This window comes from Typha angustifolia, chromosome 13 (assembly GCF_048772165.1).
Source record: "Typha angustifolia cultivar Huaian chromosome 13, ASM4877216v1, whole genome shotgun sequence".
NCBI classification, from domain to species: Eukaryota; Viridiplantae; Streptophyta; class Magnoliopsida; order Poales; family Typhaceae; genus Typha; species Typha angustifolia.
In genome coordinates this window covers 12382255-12396262 of record NC_133251.1, presented here as the reverse complement: position 1 = coordinate 12396262, position 14008 = coordinate 12382255, and the positions used below count along the sequence as shown (strand labels likewise).

General features: G+C 36.0%; 3 protein-coding genes across 6 annotated transcripts; 1 reads left to right on the top strand and 2 right to left on the bottom strand.

Moving 5' to 3' along the window:
* Positions 1-570: 570 nt before the first annotated feature.
* On the bottom strand, positions 571-6660 carry LOC140774053 (serine carboxypeptidase II-2-like). Its single transcript, XM_073116889.1, has 10 exons — positions 6254-6660; positions 5807-5914; positions 5323-5418; positions 5111-5203; positions 4910-4995; positions 4561-4827; positions 4207-4340; positions 3486-3581; positions 2892-2997; positions 571-967 (listed from the first exon to the last, which is right to left on the bottom strand). The coding sequence occupies exons 1-10, from the start codon at positions 6525-6527 to the stop codon at positions 806-808; spliced, it is 1422 nt and encodes a 473-aa protein (XP_072972990.1). The 5' UTR covers positions 6528-6660; the 3' UTR covers positions 571-805.
* Positions 6661-8644: 1984 nt separating this feature from the next.
* On the top strand, positions 8645-10709 carry LOC140773926 (protein HEADING DATE REPRESSOR 1). 4 transcript variants are annotated; one of them, XM_073116716.1, is made up of 4 exons: positions 8645-8813; positions 8886-9020; positions 9858-10175; positions 10262-10709. In XM_073116716.1, exons 2-4 carry the CDS (start codon positions 8964-8966, stop codon positions 10469-10471), a joined length of 585 nt encoding a protein of 194 aa, XP_072972817.1. In that variant the 5' UTR covers positions 8645-8813; positions 8886-8963; the 3' UTR covers positions 10472-10709. The 4 variants fall into 4 exon arrangements, with proteins under 4 accessions (XP_072972817.1, XP_072972816.1, XP_072972814.1 ...); XM_073116714.1 differs by having other exon boundaries at positions 8653-8813; positions 9826-10175; XM_073116715.1 differs by having other exon boundaries at positions 8645-9020.
* A 2391-nt stretch (positions 10710-13100) lies between these two features.
* LOC140773821 (probable steroid-binding protein 3) lies at positions 13101-13663 on the bottom strand. Its single transcript, XM_073116580.1, has one exon. It carries the CDS (start codon positions 13591-13593, stop codon positions 13291-13293), a length of 303 nt encoding a protein of 100 aa, XP_072972681.1. The 5' UTR covers positions 13594-13663; the 3' UTR covers positions 13101-13290.
* Between the last annotated feature and the right edge of the window lie 345 nt (positions 13664-14008).

Genomic DNA, 14008 nt, shown 5'->3' with positions numbered 1-14008 from the left:
GATACTATCTGTGGCCCGATCATCTGCACCAGAAAGCTGAACATGGATTTGTTTTTCAAGTTAAGCATAGTCTATGGCTCTCAGTCTCAAGGACATGGAAGCTCTTAGTGGAGATCTTTCTTTGGCTTGCTGAGTTCACTCAGGGATCTCTTAGCTAGGAAGGGGCTACTCAGATGCATTCCCTTTCCTCTGCCCTCTCTATGGAGACATTTCAGGATCTCTGCAGCACTTGATTATCCAGTGTGTCTTTCTCCAATCTGAAAGCCAACGATCACCTCTTTGATCTACTTTAGTAGATACTATGGAAGGAAAAGAATTGCAATATTTTCAGGTGAGAGGCTCGGACAAACAACTGTTTATGTTCTTCCTTGGCTGCCATTTGGAAGATGGGGAGGTCCACCTTTCCCTCTTTTTCTCAAATTTCTTTTGACTCCCCATTTTGCACTCATCTATGATCAGTAAACTTCGCCTCCCCCCTCTCGCTCCTCTCTTCTTCCCTCGAATACTTTCACTTCCTTATAACGGGGCTTCGCATAAAAAAGAAGAAAAAAAGCATGGAAGCATCTAAATTAACAATACAGGCAAGTTGAGAGCTCATCACTGCATATACTAAATAATGCCACATAATTGTACATTGATGACAATGCTTTACTTTTGCATTTGGACAAAGCACCATTCTTGGGGACAAACAAACACACAAAAGTCTCTTCTAAAATGGCGTCCAGTATACAGGCCTGATTGGATGCCATGAATTATTACTTGGTTGCCTTTAGCTAAACAGCATGTCTCTCTGTTCAAGAATGACTTAGGAATCATCTAACTGGGATAATCCAGCCATTGGGTGACCTGACAAGAATGATTTGAAGAGAACGAGAGCCTGCTTAGGTCGATGCAATGGAACTTCATGACCAGCTCCCCTTATGGTCACAAATGTGAGCCCCTCATAAACTTGACTCCATCCAGCAACCTGTTTTAACAACAGAAAAGTTTTTTAAAAAAAAAATACATAAATATGTATAACAGATTGCAATATTAGAATTGTGTTCTTTTTTATTAGAGGTACCATATGAATTTCAAGTGCTTAATAAATTTTGTCGATTAAAAAGTTTTCCTTCTCCAAAAGTGTGCAAGCAGAAAAAAAAAACTCAAAATAGCATATTGGCAAGAATTGGATTATGAAATCATTTTATCTAGGCAGCCTATATTATCTTTCATCAGAAGGTTTGAGTCCGCTATCACTTCCCTGCCTTCGAAAAAAAATTGTGTACTTATATTTTAATAAGATCTGCCGAGGACCCATTAAATGTGAATATCGACTTGTATCTATATGCTACAATGTCACTATACATTATGGCAGTATTTTATTGGTGCACAAAGAGTATTTATTTGTGAATTAGGCATTTATTATACATGTGTTGTAAATGAACATTCACTTATACACAGTTTATTCATGTGATAATATGAAATCCTATCACAGGTGGAGGGATGTGAGACAGTTATATGCATAAGGATAAGAGAAGTAATTATCAATTTTACCCTCTACACTATCCAAAATAATGAATATCTCCTTATAAAATAATTAAGTATAATATGTTACTATGAACTAAAAAAATATGAACAAAAATAATATATTGTAAAAAATTAATATTCCCTTTACCAATATAACCTTTTTAACATTTTTAGACACAAAAATATCAAAAACTAACATATTAACACTTTTTAAGTTATATCAAATATATTAAAAGTAATACATCTCATAGCGGCAATATGGTAATTGACATAGAAAATAACCAACCTCATTTCTTTATCCAAAGTAATTGTTACTTTGTGTCAAACCAAACACTAGAATACACATAGTTTTAAACATGTAACTCATTTGCATATAAAAGGTGCATATAAAGTTGTCCTTAAATGCATTATGGCACCAAACAAACGAGGCATTTATCTTTAAACGATTGTATTACTATACAGGTATTCATAGAAAATTATGATTCTATTATTAGTTTCAATATTTAGTTTCACGTTGCAACTATGAGGCATTCATAGCATAATTGGATGTACTTTCCATTTATGGAATTGCTTTTGATTAAAACCAGCATGTCCATAGCAAAGTGTAAAGCTGTGTAATCCATATTTACATATCACTGACATGAAAACATTAAATTAGTGACATTAGATGATTGAAGTACTTGACCTAATACAAGTATAACACTACAACCATGACATATAATTGACTATAACATTAAATAATATGTTGAATTCCACTAGAATTTTTAGTAACACAAATTAGTTCAAAGAAACATTATTATCTTACACATGGCTTGGTGATGGTGGTATTCTGTTGTTGTCTTATAAGTGATGTACTATCTTTATTTTCTTACTGATGTAATTGTTGTTGTTAGGTGCTGGTGGTAACTGGTGGGTGGTAATGTTGTCTGCTAAAGTTTTTTCTTACCTTTCTCTTCTTTTAAATGCTGTTGACGATGTTGCTATATTGGTGACAGTGGTGTTAAATGTCATGTGCTATCTCTCTTCTTAATGCTGTTGTTGCTTATTACAGTAATTGTTCTTGGTGTTAGTGATATCGGTGTTGTTTTCTCATAATGATGTGACCTCCTCAGTGTGTGTATGTGGAATTCCCAGCACTGATATTTAATAGGTTGGGTTTTGGTGCCAACTAGATCACCTGGCATGGAAAGTGCCAAGCCGAACATAAATCATTGATCTGTTACGCAATATGCTAAAAAGCTAAGATATAATATCTTGAAGACCACTGCTAATATGTTTTTGTTATTTAATAAGTCAGGAATAGTGCTATTCCCACTGAAGAATACAGTTGCAGCTGATCTTTTGACTCAAGAAAGAAAAATGCAGAGAGCCGGCTAACTTACCTGACCATCGTCATACCACGCATGCCAAGGAGCTATAGTAGGAAGCTTGAGAGAATCAATATTATATCGTGTGGATGTCACTGGAATCACAGCATCCGTGTCTCCACTGAACAAGTTAAAGTGATATTTGCATTAGAAAGACAAAAAGAAAATTTCTTAGTGGCAAAATACCATTGGCCACTTCCATCAGTCTTGCAGACAACAGATTGAATTTGCATGCTCACAAAAGATTGGCCAGACATTTATGTAAATATGATATGCCTTAATCTAGTTCAGCACACAATAACAGGGAGATGGTCAGGATGAATAGGTTATTTACATCTGTTTCACTTTCTTTTCCATTTCAGAGAAATTAAGACTCCCAGAAACAGAGTTTCTGTCCAAAATACCAAAAACATTTGCAAAATATATGAATCACATGCATTCAGCAATCTAGATGCAAGAAAAATGTTGATATGTGAATGTTTAATTTAGATCAAAGAAATCAAGGAGAAAGAATAAAGTTGCTAGTTATGAAGTTTACACTTATGGAACTACAACAGTGTTTAAGCAAAATGTTACATAGGATTCTAGTGAAAGTAATGCTTGAATCACCTGAACATCCATATGCGAAGTCCAGAGGGTATAAGTTCACGGTATATATGCAGCACAGATGTTGCGGAGTCCTTCCAATTTTCATTAACTGTATCACTGCCAATAAAGTATGATGCAACACATCAGAATGGTAAACCTCCTTATTGTGATTAGGTAATTAGATGAAATTATTGCTTTCAAAAATAATTGAATATACATGGTGCATCCATGTCCTTTCTTATCTCAAATGCAGATATTCTAAACAAAGTCCAAATGCATGCTTAGTAATGCTAGTTTGCTACCATAAAGTTAGTGAAGTAAATTTCACCGAGTAAATGAACTGCAGATGTTTCATCTGTGACATCAAATAAGATACTCAATAAAAGAAAAGATTCAAGATGGTATATCTCTTCAAGCATAAAATAACATACAAAGTGACCAAATAAGAAGAGAGAAAGATGAACATCAAACTAGATGATTCACACTCCCTCTATGATATAGAACACCTCATATCATGGGCAAAAAGAAATAACACTGTAAATTGATTCTTCTTGCAGGATAATGCAAAAGATTATCCATTTATATTTTACAAAACCAGAGTGGAGCAAAAGATCATCAAAGCTTGAAAACTAATTGGTTGAAGTAATTAATACTCTATAGAATAATCTAGAGATGAAATTTATAAGAAGAAATTATAATAAGTATATCAGACACTATTAGATAGCAGTTCACAAGCTGTTACCTGCAGGTTTCCCACTTAGTTGGTGCAACTTTTGGATTAACATGAAGTGCCTTTTGAACCTCAGGCAAGTTAAAATAAACAGTCGAGTGCTTCTCAGTGCATGGATCATAATTCTCACCAATTCTTCCAACTGACTGAAAATATATAAAGACTTGTTAATACACAAATGGAATCAATTAAGCTTCATAACAAGACAAACAAAATCGATTTTCCTTTGTTCTTGATTTTTTCTAGTGTTTTTACATGTATTTACTGAAGTATGGGCTAATAAGCATTTTCCGAAATGCAAAATGTTATCCTTATTAAAAACCAAAAAACACTTGAAGTACAGAGCTTGGAGAAGTAAAAGCTCACACGCAATCTTTTTAGCAATCTATTCTTTGAGGAGACAACAGCAGCAGTGCAGGATGGTGTGAAAATGCTGTAGGGATCAATATTCCCGAGTTCACCGCTAGCAATATCAAGAATCTTTTCACATTCAGAAGAGGTATGCACAAATGATTGAAAGTCGCAGAAGACATTCAGCAGCTTGTATGTCTGATCCGAGATCAAGCCACTTGCCCACATAAATTCAAAAATACCATAGTGGTCGTGGAAATCATCAGTAAGAGCATTTCCCACCTGCAGAACACATCGCTAATTAGTTAGACAGAAAGGCCCATATTTAAAAATCTTGGAATCAATCAACATTTTAAAGCTATACCATATATCCTATTAGATTGATTGAATTTTCTCCGCTACGCATATTATACCTCACGATAGCTTGAGCCAATTGGGGAACATAATGCCCTAAAAAGCAAGTACAATAGATGACAATTAGCTTTAGGAAAAAGTAACTCTAATCTCTCACAGATATTATTTAAAGAAAGCAAAGATGAAGCATCTTATTTAATAAATTTCTAACCTGCGTAACTCTCTCCAGTCAAATAAAATTCCCGTCCCTTATACTGTGGAAACCGATCAAACCACTTTTGCAGGAATACCAATGAATCGGAAGCTTCAACACAAAACAACATTATCAAAACTTGAAATGATAATACATAAAATATTGACCAACTTCATTGTGCAGATAAAATCATACGATTGAAAGGATGGAACAAAAAAAGTAAGTTTTACCAGTCCTTTTGTCTCCATTGCTTGACAAATCTTCGGAAGTGTTTGAGTATGAGTAACCAACGCCAATAGGAGAGTCAAGAAATAACATATTTGCAACTGCAAAATTTATGGGACTCAAAAGTGATTAATTGTCTATCATCTCAAGTTCCCAAAAGGTACTTGGGGCCTGCAGTTTGAAAAACTTTCAATAGCATACAATGTCTGTAAACAACTAAACACACTGAATGAAGATTCTAGATCAAGTCATCAAATACTACAGAACAGCAGCATAAAGTTAAAAAGAAAAGGGAGCTAAACTTTAACTATTTCATAATTTCTGCTTATCTAGATGAGAAAGACATGTCTGAAAGATGAAGAGTATAATAAACGTTTTGCAGATGCATAGGCGGCAATCGATTCCCTAAACATGATGACATTCTTCTTTATATTATCCATAAAAGTATACAGAAAGGAGATAAAATAATGCCAGATCCATTGGTTTTACCTTGATTCCATGAATAAGGATTCAGATATACACCCTTTCCGTCAGCATTGATATGAAAAGGCCCCACTTCCTCCGCCACTCCAAAAGCAATAGAAGAACACCCAGGCCCTACAAAACCAACTCCCATCAATAAGAATCATAGAAGCTCTCCAAGATTGGAAATGGAAATTTTTCTTAAAGAACCATTCTATTTAGTCAGAACTATTAATCGGAAACTTTTGTTGAAGCAATAAAACAAACACTAGGTACGCCAAAACATTTCAAGCAGCTCCCTAATCAAAAAATTACCAACTTGCTACTAATAAGGTCAGAAATAGAAAGTATTCATTCTTAAAAATCCAACTTTCAATCAAAAATTACAAATCTTGAGCTCAACCCATCTCGATTTCCAACAGAACCACACCAAATACGACGACAAACACAAGAAAGCGACAAATGGCAGCAGACCTCCGTTGAGCCAAAGAACAAGGGGCTTGGAAGCTGGGTCCTCGACGGCCTCAAAGAACCAGTAGAAGAGAGCTCTCCCAGACTCCTCGTTAACAGTCACGTAGCCGGAGTAATGGGCAAAGCTGACGTTAAAGGCCTGCCCAGGTAAAGTCCTCACCCTGTCCTTCGCTTGTAGCTCGAAGGGAGAAGCGGCGTCGATCGTGAACGTAGGGGACGAGAGGAGGTAGGCGAGGATGAGAGATATGGACAGAGATCGGAAACCGCTCTTCTCCATCCTCTCTCCCTCTCTCTTTTGCTCTCTCCCTCTCCAATCCAGTGGCTTCAGAGTCACCTACTTGGGCGTATGGCGAGGAAAAAGTTTGCCACGAGACTTTTTGCATTCATTTTTCTCTGACATACTTCCTATTAAATTATCCGGCATGGGGACTGCATCTGATGATGTTGTGATCCAATCATGTGATCCATTCATCCTGTGTTCGGTAATATCTTGTATTCATACAACCAAATAACTCTTATTTGTTCATAATTTTATTGTTGTTTGCTCATGGAAAACATATTAATTTTATTATTATCCCTGAACTCCTTGATTTCACTTTGGCCAAAACTTAAGCACAACGGTATAAATTTGATTATCTCCGGAACTTTAGATTTGATATTTAGTGAATTTCATATACTCATAATTTACTCATTCGCCCATTTTATAGTAGAATTATCCTAATTAATTTATATATTAGAGAGAACTAATCTATTTGTCTGGCTTATAATTAGTTAGTCTCATTACTTAGTCTTAATTTTTTTAAATATAAATTAAATTATAACAATTTCTAGCCCTATCTAAATAATCTTAAAAACTTGACTAACTTAATAATGGACAAAAAGATACCATTTTCTTTCTTTCCTATCCTTTCATTAACTCTAAATCAATTTTTTTTTAAATTCTTTCAAAATCCACTTTTAATACAATTGGAAAAAAAAAAAGAAATTTTTTCGTCCATCAAATTAATTAATTAATTTTTTTTTAAAAAAAATTGTTAACATTTTTTTTCTAACGGAACATCTAACGCCAAGGGCTTAGTAATATAATTAAATAATGCAGGGGTGTTTGTATTATTTTTTTTTAATAGTTGAGGAGGGTTAAAATATTAATTAAGCCAAGAACCCTCTCAGCAAAATAAGCCCCTTGAACTTGGGTATTAATTATAGATATAGAGGTCAACCATAAGCCCAAACTTTGAGATATAAAAAACAAATTAGTTTGAAGTAACTCTTTCACGTGGAGATCTAATCATATTGAATAGACTCAGGAAGCGAATTATACCACTCTAGATGCCTTACCAGCGGATCTAGTTGCGCTTTTGGAGAAAAAATTATAGTGTAGTTATATGTTATGAATTCTGATCGTAAAAAAATTATAAAAATTTAGGTGATAGTTGCCACACGAGTTAGGATTCTAATGACTCTAGTCTCACCTAAATAGGATAAGTTAAAATAGGACAGAACAGAACGGTATATATTTGATATTACGACGATCGTTGGAAGGTAACGGACGGCCAAGGGTGATGATAGACAACCGTAAGATAGAGTGACTGTTGGAGGAAGGTGGTGACTAGGTTTAAAAGTATTAGAGATTCTACGGCTATGATCCTCTCCTAAAAAGATAACGATAATCTAACGACTACGGTTAAAGATAAGGACGATAAGTAATGTAAGGTAAATAAATTTAACTTAACTTAATATTTATTCTATAATAATAAATTAGGGCTGCACTCCACGTGGCTGACTTTTATCGACTTTCATTAAGATTTGACTTATTAGCTTATATTAAAGATAAACACGACTTAGACATAATTATGACTTAGTTAAATTAGTTTTCCTTATCTTTCTCAAATTAGTCATTTGTTTCGTCAAATAGATTCCGAATCTAGAGAATTAGTGACAACCAAAGTTATAGATCTAAATGTTGGCAATTTTATCCGGTTAGTTTGATATTATTCTAACGTCTATAAAATATTATACAGATTTAACTAATTAAAAAAATTTATAATATATTAAGGCTCTAATTAAACCAAATAAGTAAATAAGACAACTAGACTCAATTCATTGAGCCCAATGTCTCCTAATCCGATATGACCTAGATTGCATCATTATACCTATCATTAATAGACCCATTAAATCTTCTACTAATGAACTAAATACTAATATTTCAGTGGGGCCTTCCTACAGACAGTTGGTGGGCAGACTCGTCTTCCAAGTTCCACCAGATATTTAGAATACGAACTAAATAGTAAAATAGTAAAATCGTAAGGTGTAAACCGTAATATTCGTGTTAGCTTAGAAACAAAAAAAGCAACGTCCAGACGACCGTGACCGTCCCTTTGTCATCGGTGCCATCGCGATAGCGAAGAAGCATAATAATAAGTGACACAAGTAGCCTCCAAAGGGCGACAGAAACATTTACGCGCGCCGAGAGAGACGGAGAGAGGTTTCTTCCGCATGTCTTCTCTCCTCTGATAAGCTTAAGCGACGAAGGGCAAGCAAGAAGAGCTCAACAACAACCGAGGTCGTAAATAACTCTTCACCGGATCTCTTTATCACCTTCCTTTTGTGATTCTCTTTCTTTGTGGATCGGCAGCGGGGAGAAGACGACAAGGGTTTGGAGGAACCTTCTTGCGTTCTTGGCAAAGAGGAGGGAATAAGAGCTTTGGGATGGATGGGTTCTCCCCAGCTTCTCCTCCCAGGATCTTTTGGAATTCTCGCAAGAGATCAGGTAATCGGTAGTTCTCTTCTCAAATCTACCACACTCCAATTAGGATCGAGGAGAGTTCGGAAAGAACGAATGAAAAAAACAAGAGAGGAAATCGACCGTTTTTTATTTTATTTTTCTCGATTTAATTTTGGTTGGATAATATTGGGCTTCGAGGGGTGGTTGGGGAAAAGAGAGTAGTTGGGATCCGAGCGGTGTGGAGAATGCAATGCTGCCGCTGACCGACAGATGCCAGTTTATTTGCCTATATTTTTCAAGTTCGCGTGGCTTCACCGGCACTTTACGGGTATATACGCTTTGGATGCCATGCTTTTCTCGTTTCATATTAGCGCTAAATTTACGGGTGTAAACGAGCCGAGCGGCTCGGAATTGATTAGAGCCGAGCTCGCGAGCGAGCCAAGTTCAGCTTGAGCCCAAATTTTTGAGGTCGGCTTGTTTAGAGCTCGAGCTGGGCTCTATATAATGCAACGAATATAATATATATGAAGTCAATTCCAACCATTTTGTTTTATTTTGGTATCATACAGCTGCTTCCAACCACACATTGAGAGATATCATCCAACTATTTGATGCGACTTAATTCTTAGTCTTTTTCTTTTCTATTTTCATATAAAAGATTCCCCATACCGCAGCTTGAAGGCATTAAACCTGGATCATTGTAGTGATACGATAGCTATTAATTCCTGCTTACTTATTGCGTGTGAGAAAGAATCGGGCATGGACTATACTATAGATCTAAGTAGGGGGGAAAGGGGAATTTTCTTTTTGATATGATCTCTTTATCCCTATTGTGATCAATTCATCTTAGCCAATGGCCGGTGCTTGGAAAATGCACTCAAGGAAGAGAGCTCAGATAGCCAGCCAGAGGACTCAGTGAATAGAGAAAACAACCAGGTGGTGAGTGCCGATGACCATCCAATGCTGGACCCGAAAGCCAACACTTTATCTGATCGCCGGAAGGCGCTCTTCGAACCATTGGAACCAACCATGGGTGGCTTGAAAGGCGGACGCAACCCTGCAGAGATCTTACTCCCTCCGCCGGACTTCGACACCACGTCGTACCCTAAGGGATGGCTAGTCGGTAAGAAGCGCAAGCTTGTCAATGTGGACGTCGTGGAGAGCATGCGTAGGATTGCAATCCAGGAGATGAATAGAAAGGTCCGGTTTCATATGTTCTTTTTCGCCGCCGCCGCTGATGATGTTGTAGAAAGAACCTTTTAACCTGGTTGATGTCAATGGAACAGGACCGCGAGATCAACGGGCTCAACGAGCAGTTGGAGGAGGATTCGCGGTGCCTGGAGCATCTCCAGGTTCAATTGCTTCAGGAGCGGAGCAGGCGGGCCGAGGTGGAGAGGGAGAATGCCATGCTTCAAGATCAGATCTCCATGCTGATGAACATGATGGAGGAGAGCCAAGAAGTGGATGAGGTTGAAGAACCACCAGCAGATTCTTGATGAATCTATATACTGTTACAAGTCATTCAAGTGCAGGAATATGATGTCTGAATGCCCATGCAATTGTATGTTTCATTCCATAGCATCAAATGGAGATAGTTGTCTCCTCCCATATGTAGATCTAGTGTGTGACCTTTTATTCTATAATTCTTTTTAGATACTCCATGTATAAGAAAATATGTAGTTCAGTATACATGGAAGGGAATTGAACCTTCCTCTGTTTCTTGCATTGTGTAAAGCATTGCTGTTCATCTTGTCACTTTTCTTTAGCATATCAATCAAACAGATAACTTAATCAGAAAAGAAAGAAGAAAAATACCAAAGACAATCTCACAATGGCATCTCTCTTTACACCAAACATTATTAGATTTCACTCTCCTTCATTCCCTCAATATTCTGCATGGTGTAGAGTTTCTTGGCAAAACCCTGTAACTTATAACTAGAACTGATTATTGAGAATTGAATGTTTCAACAGTCCCATCATATTTACTACAATTGTTTACTTATGATGTCACCCAACTTCTACAGAACAAGAACAGAAGCTCCAACAAATGATACCTACTTAAGATGTAACATGGAAACAGTTCACACACCATTCAGCAGATGAGTACATCAAGAAAGAACTCATGTTATCCTTCCACAAGAATGTGAATCTATTCAAAAGGCTAGTGTTAGGTTTTATAATTGACAAATTGGTGACTAAACAAAATTAGTCGTAGTGTTCTTTTTTAGTCTTTATTGTTTAAACTGTGGCATAATGTCATATGGAGTTTGGAAGATAAATAAAATTGCGCAATAAAAATTGAAGTTCGTTTGAAGGTTGTTCAAGCAAATTCAAACGAAACTTCACTGAGAGCTTCGAAAAAAGTATGCTAAGTAGTTTGTTCGAAGTTATTTGAATAAGATTTTTTTCAAGAGCTCCAAAAAAAATAATACTAAGTACTTTATTCAAAGTTTATTCGAACAAGACTTTTTCAAGAGCTTCAACAAAATAACGCTTAGTAATTTGTTTGAAATTGTTCGAAGTTGTTCGAATAAATTTCGATTTTACGAAGTTGTTCGAACAAACTTCGAATAAGATTTGCCTGAAAGCTTTATAAATCATTCAAAATAGCTTTCAATGTATTTGTTCGAACCTGTTAGAACATGTGAAAAAATGTTCACCTTTTCTGTCCAAATTAGGATAAAAGGATAAGTGTTGAAGAAAAAGGGAGAACTCTTATAGGCCAAAAAATCTTGTAGGAGATCATTCAAAGAGGAAGCTGGGGAGATTAATATTTTATTTTATTAGAATTTCAAGCCTACAACCTTAAGGGTTATTAAGATTGAGTACCAAGCACGGAAAGCGGTGCAGTTAACATCATCAAGAGATTCGTAGTTGAATAAAAAAAAATTCCACGTTAAAATTATTGTTTATTTTCTATTTTAATTGTATCTTATCATTCTAAGTGAAATAAATCTTTCAAAATTAATTAAATATTTTCAACTAGAAGTTTAGAACAAGGCACAAGTAAGATTTGCCTTGCTACAATTGAAAGCAAAATGATCTGGTGCCACCACAATGGACAAACTCAGGCAGAAAAACAAGTGTACAACGATTGAATTTAATCTTTTCCATACAACAAATCATGTTTTGCCCAGAAAGCTATTCATTCACCAAAAGGACAAGCTTCAAGATAGAACAAAAATAAAACAATATTTGGTTATCAAATCATGGGATAAACTTTGGGAAGCATATTGAAAAATCAAGAATCAGCCAAAACATCGTTATCATTAATGAATAATTGAAAATAAAACTCCCAAGAGCATTTATGACTCCATAGTTCCATTGTAGTCTTTTTCACTAACCGCATATATCAATATCAAGCCAACCTTTGTCACAAAAAAAAATAAAGCCTACCTGCAGAAATTATCCTTGCAGTTTACATTGCATACAATAAGTTGAACGAGACTAAGTTAAAATGATGATGGTATACCATTGCCAAATATTAAGAATATCTATATGAAGCATTCCCTCCCATAGTATTTATAGAAATTTAAGTTAGATAATTCATGCCTTATCTTAGAATGAATATATAGATATATTTTCCTTCTGGCTATAAGTCATGCATTTCTTTAGCACAGGCAAACACATCCAAGATAAGAACTTTTCTTTAGCACAGGCAAACTACTTAAATCTCTTTCACTAGATAGAGCAATTTCTACATTATTAGTTAACATCTTCCACCAAATGAGCAAACAATGCACTACTTAATCTATTACGATACAAACATTTCAAACTCCCAATATGAGCAGAAGAAAGCAGTACTCAATTCATCAGAAAAGGAAAACCTCTCTCCTTAAACATCTATGTTTAAAGAAAGGTATAATCTAACACATCAAAGCACTCCACTCACTCCATATCACCAATTAAAGCATAATTTACTGATAAGCATCAATTCAGATATCAAGATAACAACTGATCACTAATTAAAATATTTTAAGTCATAAATAAAGTGTCCACCTTTAGCACATAGATCGGCATAAAAATCTCGTCTTTAAGAGAGGATTCGTCGCATTACAGGGCAATTCACAACAACATTAATCCACTAAGATCACTAATTTATACGCAATCAAACATAAATCAGGATACCAACAAGACCGCAGATCACTAATTTAACATCTTTAACCCATAGATAGATCAGTACAGTGATGGATACTTTACTAAATTCACACTCTTATTTGCATCACTTACAGATGGATCCAAAGATACCCACATATGAATCACTCCCCAATCGGATCGGCATAAAGATCCCATCTTTAGTACATGGTCGACGGATTTAGGAGGCGAGGCGGCCGACAACGGGGTACTTGGCTTGGAATTTCTTCTCCCAGTCCTCGAGTACGCCCATCTCCTTTTCGGAGAGGCCGTCGAGGTTGCCGTTGACGTCTTCCTCGCTCTTGCTCATCTTGCCCAGCGCGCGGCTCGCCTCGCGGCCGGCGAAGACGGCGTAGGAGCCGCCGGGGCCGTAGAACCCCTTGCCGGAGGAGACGTCGTAAATCGTGCCGCGGATCGACACGTAGATGGGCTTGCTCGGGTCCGTGCCATCGAAGGCACCCAGCTGCTGCGCCGTGAGCTCCATTAGAGAGAGAGAGAGAGAGAGAGAGAGAGAGAGAGAGATGAGTAGGTGAGAGAAGGAAGGATGAGGTTGGGAATTGATGGGCCTGCATATTTTATAGATGCGGCATTAATTAAAAAATTTTGGGGTACAACCTACCAACTTTAGCAGAGTTGTAGTTACCAATTCTAACCTCAAATCTATAAATTCAGTAGGATATAGTTTTAAAGTTTAGATTAGACATCCGAAGTAATTATTCAAAATATAGTTTTAAAGTCTAGAATAGACAGCTTTTAAAAATATAATTATAGAAATAAAATAGGATTAAAATAAAAATAGTAATTCTTATTTATTATTATTAAAATAATAATTTATTTTAGGGATAATTATTTCTATATTCACTAGTATTTTAAAATAAGAGTAAAATAATTAATTTCGA